The following is a 13773-nucleotide window of genomic DNA, read 5'->3' as shown; positions in this document are numbered from 1 at the left end:
TCTGAGCAGTTACAAATACTCGGAGGTCACCCGAGGGTGCTCGGGAAAATCCAAGCAACGAGTGCACTCGCTCATCACTAGTCAAGACAAACTCTGCTATATTTAATTCTATGGTAAAAGGGTTGTCTCACCAGGTTCAAGTGATCGCTATCCACTTGTTTGGAGGAAGCTCTCAGGTTGAAGTTACCATTCAGCCTTGCATTTCTCTGTAGTAGCCTCTCTTGTATGTGGGCTTACTAAAGTCAAGAAGGAGGATGAACCCCCCTATGATCTACTCAACCTCCAGTGGACACAACCACTATATACAGAGAGAGAACAGAGAGAAGATAGGGAATTATTATCACTTTGGTTTTCTGTTGGTGACCCAGTAAATGACTGGTACTCCACTTTGGCTCATAGGGGGTGGTCCTGAGTGAGGACCTCTTTCGATAATGTTCGTATGTTCGTTAATAGGGAATCCAAATATTTTCAAGTTAAATACCGAAATAACATTTTTACATTTAACCAGCCAAGAAGAGATTATAGTTTATACTAAGACGAAATCAAAGATGATAGTACTTGTCTGGCTAAAACGTATTTATTTTAAATGAAGACAAATCTTTGGTTCAATTTCAAAGGTCAAAGATTCTTTAAGCTCATTACCAAAATCTAATAGACTTTCCTCTAATACATACTGTACTGAAATGAAAACCATAATAAAATCAATGTAAGCCGTATTTATTCCAGTTATCTCGCTGGGAATTAAACATGCTGTGCCTGTTACTATCACATTAATTATGTAGATCTTTATGTCACAGGAACTTTCTGAATATGGGGTAGATAATTCACAATATTTCAATTATGTGCAATAATCTTATATTTTTTTGTGAATTTAAAACAATATGCTGTACAGCATATACTATTGGTTTTTTGTATGTAGATTTAGGCTCTGTTCTTGTTGGTGTTTGTTCTCCTTCCATCCAGTTTTTTAACATCAAGAATAGTCAAAATTGCAACACTTGTCTTGCTGTCCAAAATGAGGAAACCATGTGGATTTTAAAAAAAGCATAAATCCTCCAAGACTCAAACTTTAAGAATATTGTTAAACTGGTTGTCTGGTCCATTTATATCTATGGTCTACACTTAGGGAATCTGATGAAGCAAAGCAAAGATAGTGATGTAGGTGAGTAGACTGAGTGATGTGGTGAAGTTGACTACGTGGCAGAGTCCGAAATTTAAGTACAACAAATTTAGGCATGAGGCACAGTCCTGTGCAAAGCAGGTACAGCATATGGCAGAATAAAATGCAGTAAAGTCAATGAAGGTACTGCAGCTGAGTGGAAAAGTGGATTAGAGCTCACCCTTTGAGGAAGCACATTGAGTGAAACGTGTGTTGAGCCTGATAGGTGACTAGATTCCCTGGTTGCACTTTATCAGTATTTTATTCTTAATTTGGATTTGTCCCTGGCTTTTTTACTCTGTATACATTGGAATATATAGACAGTTTTTTTTTACTTTATTTTTTAATAATACTTATTTGTCAGTTCATTTTAAAAATGAGCCTGGAGCGTTGTTATGTATATGTATGTATACTTACTAAACTATTAAATTAATTCAATACTTTATTCTATAGATATTATTGAGGTTCTATAATACTCCACACATTTCTTATGTTCGAGTTTACTATTTAAAACTTCTTTTTATCAGTGTCTTATTTTAATAGGCATTATCAAATACAGTTTGCGTAAAGTTATTTTTGGTGACATTCATGATTTGTGTTTGCAGGATTCATGGCAATGTAGTAAAACCCAGCAAAGCAGGGAATGTCAAGAGGCACACTTGTAGCAAAAGAGCAGAGCCCAGCCACAAAACATGGCTGTCTATGTCAGAAAGCACACTTGTTGTAAAGTAGCAGAGCCCAGGTGTGAAACTAAGCTGAGTATGTCAGGAAGTGTAACAGAGCCCAGTGGTATAGCAGACAATGCTGCGTGTGTTAGGAGACATGCTTGTGCTAGCACTGATAAGAAGAGCCCAGAGGTGTGACAGTTGTAATGGTCAAATTACCTGAATACTCAGGTGGTGTGCTGCCTGAGCCAGCCTAGAAGTTTTAGCAGTCTTCCATCAGAGGTGCACATAAAGGCAAATAGAGCTGTATATCAGAAGAGGAGCCTGCAGAGTCTAACACTAGAGCCGAGAGAGGTGAATAACACAGTAAAGCATTATAAATTAACCCTTTGTGTGGTTGATTTTCTATATTTAAGTTATCCAATTATTTTTATTTCTCCACGCATGCAGGTGGCGCATGTAGTTTGTTGACCCACTCTAACGCGGTGCTGGATTTACTTAGGAGGGACATAGCTAAGCGACAACCTGCTGTTCATTAGAGCTCCTGATGGTGGAGACAGGTTTGAGCTACAGGTAGCCGTCAGGTACTATTCCTAGGCAGCCTCCAGTACTGCAAATGCTGAGCCCAGGGATAGATATGCAGACACGGATAGGACTCGGTCTCCATTCAGGATCGATGGGTAGAGTGGTTGCTGACATGGAGACTCAGACAGGATTGACCTGGAGACTGATAGGGCAGTCCAGATACATGAACTACTTTGATAGGTACACATTAAGATACATTGGTCTCCGATACAGATTCAGATACTGGCCGCACATGGACTGAGGGATGAGGTTAAAAAACTGGCCACACAGAGACTAGGGACTATGGGTTCAGGACTGACCATGCAAAGAACAGGGACTATGGGTCCCCATTGGCCACATGAGGACTAGTGGTTCAGATTCAGAACACTGGCCGCACCAGCACTAAGGGACTTCATAACTCACTAGTAGACTACCACACTACCTAATGATTCTATGATGCATCTGCACCTCAATAATGAGAAGGCTTTCCTTTTAAGCAAGATGCCTCCCAGTTATTGGCTGGGGGTCATCTTGCACGTGGCATTCTAAGAACAGGGCAGCACGTGCGTGCATGTACTATGTGTGCTATCAGGAATTCAGAGACGCAGGGAGCAAGTTAAGGGAGACACCGCGTGGCCGGGGCAGTGATAATCTCAGTGTCCCTGCATGGAGAAGGAGCCATGGGGGGATGCTGGATGCGGTATTACAGAATTTGAGCAATATAATCTTGTCAGTAACTTTAAAATAATTTATTATAAGACAAAATCATTGATAATTTCCATGCACCTTCGGCGATTATTGCAGGCAACCCAATTTCTTCTATCCACTTTGAAAAAGAGGATAAAAGTATGTTGGCGTTTTGATTCTCATACCATTGGTGGACAATGCTTGCTCTAAATCTGAATCTCTATTAAACCACATACAGTACTTAACAAACTAAAGGAATGTAATAAATCTTTGTCCTTGTGTGGATAAATTATTAAAAAACACATTCTATATATTTATCAAATCAGTCCTCCTTATTGAAGGATCTCTCAGTAGGGTTTCGCCATTTCGTAGAGGTGTTGGCCAAACCTCAGATGAGATTAGACACAATATTTGAATAAAAGGCTACTTTTGTAGTTGGCCACGTTAATTTTAGTCCATCCTTTCATGCAGCCATCCTATCTAGGACAGTTAATTGATCTCTATCCTTTGACATCAGACAGTGAATGAGACTTGATAGTGATCTTTTCTCCTTATAAGCTGATATCTCTACATGGATCTCAGAAAGTAATGACTATGAAGATGGATTTCTCATTAGCGACCCTTCACACTTTAGAGGTTTGGAGTTATTACCTAAGTCTAGAAAAAAATCTACCCGTTGTTCCAGGTCCTTTATCATTCCTTTTTTTGTAATCTTCATTTTTATCCAACCATATCTGTTTCTCAGTTTCTTTGGTGGTAGTCGTCTGGCAAACCATGTCTAAATGAAATAATCTCCACATCGGGGAGATTGCTTCACTCAATACGTTCAGTGGGTCCTATCTGATTTATCGCTGGCTCAGCTACAGTATTCACAATTACGATGGTTTGTCAGTGAGATTGTATCCACACTGATTTTGAACCTTTTTTGGTTTCTACTAGAAATCTACGTACTGATTTCTCTCTTGTTTATTTTTCCTGATTGTGGATAGAGAAATTAGAAATAATTTCCAATTCTGGGCAATGCACCAACATTTTCCTCTTAAAGCATAGAATTCCCTTGGCACATCATGCTCGGAAAAAAATTATAAAACGTTGTCTCACTGGTACACAGTACCCACCGTGCTTCACAGGATGTTCCCCTCTGTATCAGAGCTGTGCTGACTGTGACTCTGACCCTGGCTATTCTCCATGCTTGGTGGAGTGGTGCATCTTCACACCCCTTCTGGAAGCCATATTTGAGATTTAGAACCATATTTTTGTAACTACATTAAGGAATATCCCACAGTTGACTTTGCATTCTTTTATTCCCTTTTAAGGGTTATTAAAAATGGCCTGCTCCGATGCTTTTTGGCAGCTACTAAGGATGTCATCCTTTGATATTGGAAATCTACAAGGGCCCAATCAATTCAGGAATACGTTTTTGGAATGAATCTCTCTGAATGCTGAGCTCGGTTCAACCCTGTCCACACCACTGATTAGCAGCTTTCTGCCCATGTACGGAGAAAGCTGCCAATTAGTGCTGGGGGCGGTGTTATACAGAGCTCATTAATACGGTGGACTACCTGGTAGAAGGTTTACTAGTCCTCCTGCTGAGAAAACAGGTATTTTATCAATACTACACCAAGTAGCCCAGTAAATGGCATATTGCTGGGATGTGAGTATATGAAAGAAGGGTATACCAGAAGTATATAAGATGTGATAGGATCACACAATTATAAGCCCTGATTGTATTTCCATATAAATATAAACATATTATTATACCATGTACTGTGAATGATATAGAAAGTCACATGTATCCACTCTAGTCCACGGCTGAGATTCTTTGATGATGCCCCATTCCATAATATTCACATTCCATATTCATCTAATGAATCCTATTTGTTCTTTCATCTCCACAGGGGAATTGGAAAACAAGGATTCCAGTGCCAGGGTAAGATATTTATTTTATGCTTTGCTTTATTTGTGCGTTATCTGTTCCTCTCATTTTCTCTAGAGGATGCCCTCTGCTATTTTTTGCAGCTGTGCAGAGGAGAAAATGATTCATTTATTCAGATCGCCTTTTCTTTTGCTGTAGGTAATACTGGCTGCCTAATTCTCCAATGCCTGGAAATGCATATAGTATGCCACAATTTAATTTAAAATATGCCAAACCCATATAAAGTAGCATAGCAGGCTGCACTTAATTACTTAATTAACAGGCATTAAAATGTTTATGCCGATTTCATGTTTCTTTGCTCCCTTACTTCTCTGTATGTTGCAAGTACGATATTCAAACTACAGCAATTGAACGTTCACATTTTGGAATACAGATGTTGGATACGTGGATGTGTCATTGTCGTGAGCTTAAAAGCCTTAAAGGAGTTGTCCACTATTAACCCCAGTTTAATCGATTTAGGACCCCCAAATAAAATAGCAATATATACTTACCTCCTGCAGTGGCACCATTCCAGCGATGTTGGGACCGCTGTTCTTGGTGCATAACGTGACTTGTCGAGACACATCGTGAGGGGTTGACTCACTCACCTGCTTTCAGAAGTAGACACAGGAACGTAACTCACCTGCTGGTTTATTATGGATCAGCATAAACCATGGCAGGGTTCAGTAAAGTAAACGTGGCCTTTCTGGCATAGCGGCAAAACAGAAAGATAAATCACAGTATATCTGAGGGGTTCACCAGCTCAGACCAGCATATGTCTTCTGCTCCTCCTGGAGCCACGTCTGGAGTCTCTCCTTTCCAATCCACAACACTAAGAAAAAAAAACAGTGGCTCAACATTTAACTCCCCAGCCACTGCCTTAAGGTGGAGATACGGTGAGTAGGTGACCCGCCCCTCTCTCACCTACTCACCTAAAAACCCATCCCTTATCATGGCTGATTGACCCCTTCTAAACATTGCATGCTGGAAAGAAACTTATGGGTTTCTAGATCACGGAAGAAAGCAATCTCCGTGACACATATCTCCCCTCACATACAGTGCTCATGACCCTGTCACAATATAAAACCTCAGCCAGTGAGTGGGCACTCTTTGGCTGCAGCTCATCAATATTCCATCAGGATGGAAGAGTAAAGGCTGCAGCTGACAATTGTCCACTCATTGGCTGCAGCCTAGATAGGAAACAATAATTTAAACCGTTGGAATGGTGCAGTTGCAGGAAGTAAGCAGTCATTTTTTACTGGTGAACAACCCAACCCCGTTAACCCATTTGTGACATGTATGACACTTTGAGTGGTGTAAGCAAGCTCCGTACATGTCTTGTACAAGCTGTGTTATACAACTGACAGTACTCTTCAGCTGCCAAAATAGAGACAAATCTGATCCCTGTCGTTTAACCTCTTAAATGCCATGGTCAATAGCAGCCTAAGTCTAAGGCATTAGGCAATGGGACGCATCGTTAGCACTCACATATTGATCGTAAGTTGCTAATGGCTTGTTCTAGTGCTGGATCAGGATTCCACTTAGTTAACCAAAATCAGAGCAACACTTGGAACTCCGATCCATTAAAATAAAGAATTATAAGTGCAATCATTAGACAGTATTATAGCAAACCACAAAGGCCAAAATGGCACAAATATACTGCCCGAGAATTGCCGTGATAAATCTTTATTGTAACAGATGTACTGAGTAGTTATTTTTGAGTGGAGTTGAATTCTACTTGAATATTACAAAACGTTTATAATTTGCTTCCGCACAGAGTCAGAAAAATGGTGAAGAGGTATCAAAAGGTTAAAAAATGTAAAAAACAATAAAAACAATAATTATGCTTAACTTTCCATCTGGGAGGTTTCTATACTTGTGCACCAAAAGTGAAGGCACACATTGTGCAACCAAGGTCAAGGCACACATTGTGTACCCAAGTTCAAGGTATACATTGTGCACCCAAGGTCAAGGCACATGCTGTGTATCCAAGGTCAAGGGATACGGTGTGCACCCAAGGTCAAGGCACACGTTGTGCACCCAAAGTCAAGGCACACGTTGTGTATCCAAGGTCAAGGCATACATTTTGCATCCAAGGTCAAGGCACACATTGTGTATCCAAGGTCAAGGGATACGTTGTGCACCCAAGGTCAAGGCACACATTGTGTATCCAAGGTCAAGGCACACGTTGTGTATCCAAGGTCAAGGGATACGTTGTGCACCCAAGGTCAAGGCACACGTTGTGTATCCAAGGTCAAGGCACACGTTGTGTAGCCAAGGTCAAGGCACATGTTGTGCACCCAAGGTCAAGGCACAAGTTGTGTATCCAAGGTCAAGGCATACATTTTGCACCCAAGGTCAAGGCACACATTGTGTATCCAAGGTCAAGGGATACGTTGTGCACCCAAGGTCAAGGTACATGTTGTGCACCCAAGGTCAAGGCATACATTGTGTATCCAAGGTCAATGCACATGTTGTGACATCAGTACATCGTGACCTTACTCAGAGATGTTCCAGGCCTCATCAGAGCCAGAATTCCTGACATGGGGTAAAGAGGCAGATGAATTTAGTACTTGGTGGTGATATCAATATGTACTGAGGAATTGACTGAGGGGCCGGAGAAGGGAGTATAGCAAGGGATATTCAGTTCGGAGAGAATAATTTTTCTGAGAATCGAATTTTCTGGAAAAATTTGCTTGAGAAGATGAATTTGAAATTTGACTGATCCATTTATCTCTCATATTGAGTTCTGAGAGTTACTGTAATAGCTATACTGATTTAGGACCACATCAAAGTTAGTAGAGGGCAGAAGACCATTCAGGAGAAGAATGACAAGGATCATCATCTTGGCCATCAAACAAACACAATGATGTAATTACTCAGTTACTGTACGTATTGAGTGATACATAGGAGCCAAACCGTCAAAAACTTTTAAAGAAACCCTATTTATAAAATGCTTTTAGCCAAAGACACATTCAAGCAAAAAAAATGACTGAAGGGTGTTTATTTCCTTAAAGATTAAGGCCCATGTAAATAAATGAAAATATACCACAGATCTCATAGCAAGGAGTGTCGGTGTTGCCTAACTGACTTTTCTCATGATAGCCAAGCGCTGGGTAGCAATGTCTTGACTAAATGTCTGAACAAATCATTTTAATGATTAATTTTAATGAACAATTTCATAATCATTGTTATTTTTCTTTCTTTTACACTGTACAATAAGCCTAATGGTTGCACTAAATTATTGAATGCTCTAAAAATCCAAAGTCAATGTTAAATAAGAAACATACTGCAGCTAGCAAAAAATGTTTCCGCCATGCTTGCACTTGCATTGCAGTTTCTGATTATTAGTCTATATTCAAACTTACATTTTAACATAATGTTTGCTCAATTTTAGGAATAAATTAATGGAATTAATATATTTGTCCAGTGAATACAAGTTATCATATATCTACATGATAGGTGACACGTGTCGTAGCTGTTTTCGCTCTGACCCAGAGTCAGTACGTCAGATCACCAGTGAGGCCTAATTGTGGAATTACGCCCCTAATTGACAAGCGCTTGGAGACAAAAGAATCACACACGTTGTTCTGTGTGATATTCACTTTTATCTGATGTAATGCAGCAAAAGACAATATTTTATACCATTTACAACAAATGCATTTCAATGTAAGTCATGTAGCCCCCACCATCACCCAGGGTCATACTTTATTTACCATAACCCAGAACATGTTGTGGCTGACTATTGAGAACATACATGATAAGAAGTATAGTCTCCTTGAAGAGGAGACCGTCAGACTACTGCGTCAACAGATTCTAGTAATTCTAACACTTAAAGGCAAAAGGCACTTAAAGGCAAACTATTAACCCTTCTATATCAATTTCCCCCTTTTGGAAATGGTATAACCTTTGCTACGGGGTCAGCTGATGTCCACAAAGGAGCTACTGTCTCATGAGTCTAGTACCCACAAGGGGACTTCCTACCTGCTTCGCCCATCCACCCTCAGTGTGGACACTCAACTTCCCTGTCAGCAGTGGCCATACGGGGCCTATGATACACTACAGAAGGCTCAGCCTTAGATTTTTTTCTGCACATACATTATTCCATAGCTTAGGTAATACATATATTAGCGCTTTTACGGCTACATAAAACAATAAGCAAAGCAACAAAATTTGCATACAAGTCTGTATAATGCCAGAAATCCATCCTGCTAGGCCATTAAACCAATTTGCTGGATTTAAAAAGGAAAATGTGTTCCCCCACCAGGAGTCTCTGTTTGCACTGTGTTGGGTTAACCATCGGTCTCTAAGTTCACCTATTTTATCTATACTAGCCCTGATCTGGAGATTGCCAGCAGGGTCAATATAATTGCAACAAGTGGGACCAATTATTTGACACATTCCTCCTTCCTTTGCTGTCAGGTAATCGAGTACTATAGTATGTTGGTTAGTAACTATGATTAATTGTCTCTGTATTGTATTAGTTTCATTAAGAACCTCAAGAATCTGGAAAATCTGATCGTCCAGGTAGTCAGTAGCCTCCACTAATTTATCCCACATTTGTGTTATGAAGGGGTATATTAGTATGCTACTGAATATTTTATTTGTTATTCCCATTTCTACTAAATGTGGTCTACCGCTTGAGCGAGGTTTATTGTCTGCAGCCCTTCTGTACAAGGTGTGAATTGGGACAGCTGCTGTCTCTATTTTACTATGCGGAACTATGAAGGTGGCTGGTGTTAGTTTGCCAAGAGTGCAAACCCCTCTTATGTCTGGGCTCACCCACCTGTATGCACGATGTCCGCACACTAAGAATACTCCTTCTGGGAGAACACAAACGTGACCAGGGGTCTGTATACATTGGTATAAATTCAAAAGTCCCAACACAGGTTTATGGGCACACCAAGTATTATTCATTTGTTTTCTGCTTATACCATATGTACATTTACCCCTTTCTTTCCTTAGTGTTTCACTCAGCTGCTTTACAGCCTTCAACACCATCTTGGTATATTGTCTTGTTAACTCGTGTTTGATCATGAGTGTATATACGGAAACAATTATTGTCCTCACCACAGGTATTTGCTCCAGCGTTTTGAAGACTGAACCATAATCCATCGTTGGGAATGGGGTCGGAACGAGGGATTTCAGTCCTCCTCCTGGTGACCACATCTCCAACATTTGAATCATACTCCCGCCACCACATTTGTACTTTAGGCCGTGTTATATTAAACTGGAACCAGGGATTAGTGGTCCATCCGATTATATCCAATGAGGCAGATATATCATGGGGCACATCTTTTCCCCAAAACCTAGATTGAGTCCAAGTCTCATTGTGTATGCAGTGTGGGATTAGTACCTGCCATGTCTCCAGAGGTAAGGCTAAATATGGCATAGTCCTTGTAGATACTGGGCTGTGTGTGCAGAACCAACAGTCTTTTGGTTTCTGCCCTTCCATGTCCTTTATAAGCAGAGCATGATGTCGAATAAGCATGTTGTCCCAGTCAACATTTAAAAGTTTATCCTGTGTCTTTGTAAAGTGCAGTAATCCTGTCACTGCCAGCAAGGTGATTAGGAGAACAGTCATTCTGCTGGTAACAGGACCTTCTTGCAGTGACTGGCGTGGATCCAGGTGGGCTTTCCCTCAAGTTTTACTGAGGTGGATGTGGTCAGCTGGACTTGGAAGGGGCCATCAAATCGTGGATCCAGGCTCCTTCTCACGTGTCTGCGTATAACCACCCAATCACCCTGATTCAGCTGATGCACATCTGCATTTTCATTAGGATCTGGAATGGATGAAAACACATGTTTATGCACCACATTAAGTCTTTCCTGCAAGGTCTGGACATAGGCTGTCATAGCACCGTGTTGCATTTGTAGCACCTGTGGGAAGTACAGACCAGTTTTTGGGGCACTACCAAACAGGATTTCAAAAGGAGACAAGCCTGTCTTTCTATTTGGAGTGTGTCTAACTGAAAAGAGTGCAAGAGACAAGCACTCTACCCAGTTCTTTCCTGTGTCTGCCATGGCCTTTTGAATTTTTAACTTAAGTGTCCCGTTTAGTCTCTCCACTTTCCCACTACTTTGTGGCCTGTATGGTGTATGAAATGCTTGCTGTACTCCCAGGGCCTGCATGACTTCCCTCATTATTTCTCCCGTGAAGTGTGTGCCCCTATCGCTCTCTATGGTTTCTGGAACACCATACCTGCAGATCAGCTCTTTCATCAGTTTGTCTGCAGTAGTTTTAGCATTTGCAGATTTTACCGGATAGGCTTCCGGCCAACCAGAGAAGAGATCTACACATACTAGGACATATTCATACACTCCTACCTTGGGTAGCTGTATGTAGTCAATCTGCAGTCTCTGAAATGGGTAGAGAGGCCTGGGTGTCGCTTTTTTAGGGACTTTTACTGTTTTTCCTGGGTTGTGCTGTGCACAGATGAGGCATGATTGTACAAGCTTTGTGGCTGCATAACTGAAACCAGGAGCGATCCAGAAGGCATTTACTATGGCACACATGTGACTTTTGGAGGCGTGAGTGGGGCCATGTGTTGCTTGCGCCATGATAGGGAACAGGGATCTTGGTAGACACAATTTATCCTTATTTTCCCATACTGCATTTGAGTTCAACTCAGCTCCTGCTCTCCCCCATTGTTCCTTCTCTGAGGGGGAGGCTTGTTGCTGGAGGGATTTCAGGACATCCAGGCTCAGTGTGGCTGGAATACGTTGACTCCCCGCCACCGTCCACTGCTCCCTAGGCCGCCTTGCTGCTACTTTAGCAGCCTCGTCCGCTCTTCTGTTGCCCTCTATCTCCACAGAGTTACTGTTCGTGTGTGCTTTTACCTTGATGATGCCAACCTGGACTGGTAACATCAATGCCTCCATCAATTGTTTCACCAGCTCTGAATTTTTAATGGGCTTACCGGCTGATGTAAGAAATGCTCTGCTTCTCCAGATAGGGCCATAATCATGGGCTATTCCCCATGCATAATTCAAGTCTGTGTAAATGATAGCGACTTTACCTGCAGCAGCTCTACACGCCTCAGTGAGTGCCTTCAACTCTGCCTCCTGTGCCGACATGTGAGGATAGAGTGGTTTAGCTCGGATTACCTCATGTGAGGATACTACTGCATATCCAGTGTAGAATCGCCCATCCTGGTGGTATCTGGAGCCATCTACAAAAAACTCAAAATCTGCATTAGGAACAGGTCTCTCATGAACATGTGCAAAACCCACTGTCTCCTGACTCATCAGTTCTATGCAGTCATGTTCATGCGTTATGTCAAAGTACTCTTCTTCACTTGCTAAGACTGTCACCAGTTCCCCCTTTTCTGAATCCACAAGTAGGAGGGTGGCTAGATTCAGAACATTACATCTTTTTAGGGTGACATATTCAGGAATCAGTAGAGCACATTCAAGTCTGAGTTGTCTAGCCATCGACAAATGTTTTGGTTGAACTTGTACAAGAATGGCATGGATGTCATGTGGGGAATAAATTGTCAAAGGAAAAGTCAGCGTGATCTCACATGCTTTTCCTAGTAGTAGTGCAGCTGCTCCTACTGCACGGACACACGTAGGAGACCCTCTGATCACTGGGTCTAATTGTGCTGAGTAGTAAGCTATTGGTCTCTGTTTCTCTCCATGTTGTTGTGTCAGTACTGCGGTAGCATGTCCTCCCTGCTCTGTACAAAACAAGAAAAATGGCTGATCATAGTTGGGAATGCCTAGGGCTGGGGCTGACACAATGAGTAGCTTGAGAGAATAGAAGGAATCAATTGCTTCTTGAGTGAGATTGTAGGGGTCTGATGGCAAACAGTCATAAAGTGGTTGCATCATTTGTGAAGCAGACCTTATCCAAGGCCTACAGTAGGTCACCAAACCTAGGAAGGTGCGTAGATGCTGGTGTGACCTGGGTAAAGGGAGATTCAGTATTGCCTGTTTCCTGTCTTCAGTCAGGTGTCTTGTACCTTCAGCAATACAATGTCCTAAAAATGTCACCTTTTGTTTGCAATACTGTAATTTGTCACGTGAGACCTTGCAACCCTTCTCTGCCAAGAAACACAGCAAGGAAACTGTAGCTTCCTTGCAGGACGTCTGGTCTGGGCAGCAGAGCAAGAGGTCATTCACGTACTGCAATAGTACAGTCTGTGGATGAGGTGGTTGCCACTGCTCAAGAATCCCTGCCATCGCTGTTGAATAGATGGTTGGGGAGTTCTTTCCCCCTTGTGGGAGGACCGTCCAACAGTATTGTTTACCTTCGTGAGTAAAAGAGAAAAGATACTGACAGTCAGAGTGCAGGGGTACAGAGAATAATGCATTTGCCAAATCAATAACTGTGAAACATTTTGACGTCGCTGGAATCTGTGACAGTAAGGTGTGTGGATTAGGGACAATTGAGGTCATACTCTCTGTAACCTCATTAATAGCCCTTAAGTCATGAACCATTCTGTAAGCACTAGGGGAACCCTTGTGTCCTTTTTTCTTAATGGGATACAAAGGGGTGTTGCAGGGGGAAGATTTTTGCACCAGAACCCCTGCCTTAACGTACTCTTTAATATCCCTGCTCAGGGCCATTGATTTGGCTAGGCTTAAGGGGTATTGCTTTAAGCAAGGAGGAGTGGTTCCTTCTTTCAATTTAATCATGACAGGCGGAATGGGCCGTCGACCCACAACAGTTTTCCCCTTTGCCCAAACTGTTTCTGGAACCTGATTTATTTCCCCATCCTCAGACATATTGGTGTCAGGTGTTACTTTCACTGTTTTTGTCATATACACCATTGCTGCAA

At 41.7% G+C, this 13773-nt stretch overlaps 1 protein-coding gene across 1 annotated transcript in view; it reads left to right on the top strand.

Annotated features, from left to right (window-relative positions):
* Nucleotides 1-13773, top strand: part of PRKCG (protein kinase C gamma) — a 708823-nt gene that overhangs the window by 81255 nt on the left and 613795 nt on the right. The window contains exon 2 of the mRNA XM_077259484.1: nucleotides 4974-5005. Within this exon, the coding sequence (XP_077115599.1) occupies nucleotides 4974-5005 (32 nt within the window). The remainder of the gene's footprint in view (nucleotides 1-4973; nucleotides 5006-13773) is intronic.

The sequence above is a fragment of the Ranitomeya variabilis genome, chromosome 4 (genome assembly GCF_051348905.1).
Source record: "Ranitomeya variabilis isolate aRanVar5 chromosome 4, aRanVar5.hap1, whole genome shotgun sequence".
In the NCBI taxonomy this organism is placed as follows: domain Eukaryota; kingdom Metazoa; phylum Chordata; class Amphibia; order Anura; family Dendrobatidae; genus Ranitomeya; species Ranitomeya variabilis.
This window is presented reverse-complemented; position numbering and strand designations above follow the sequence as displayed.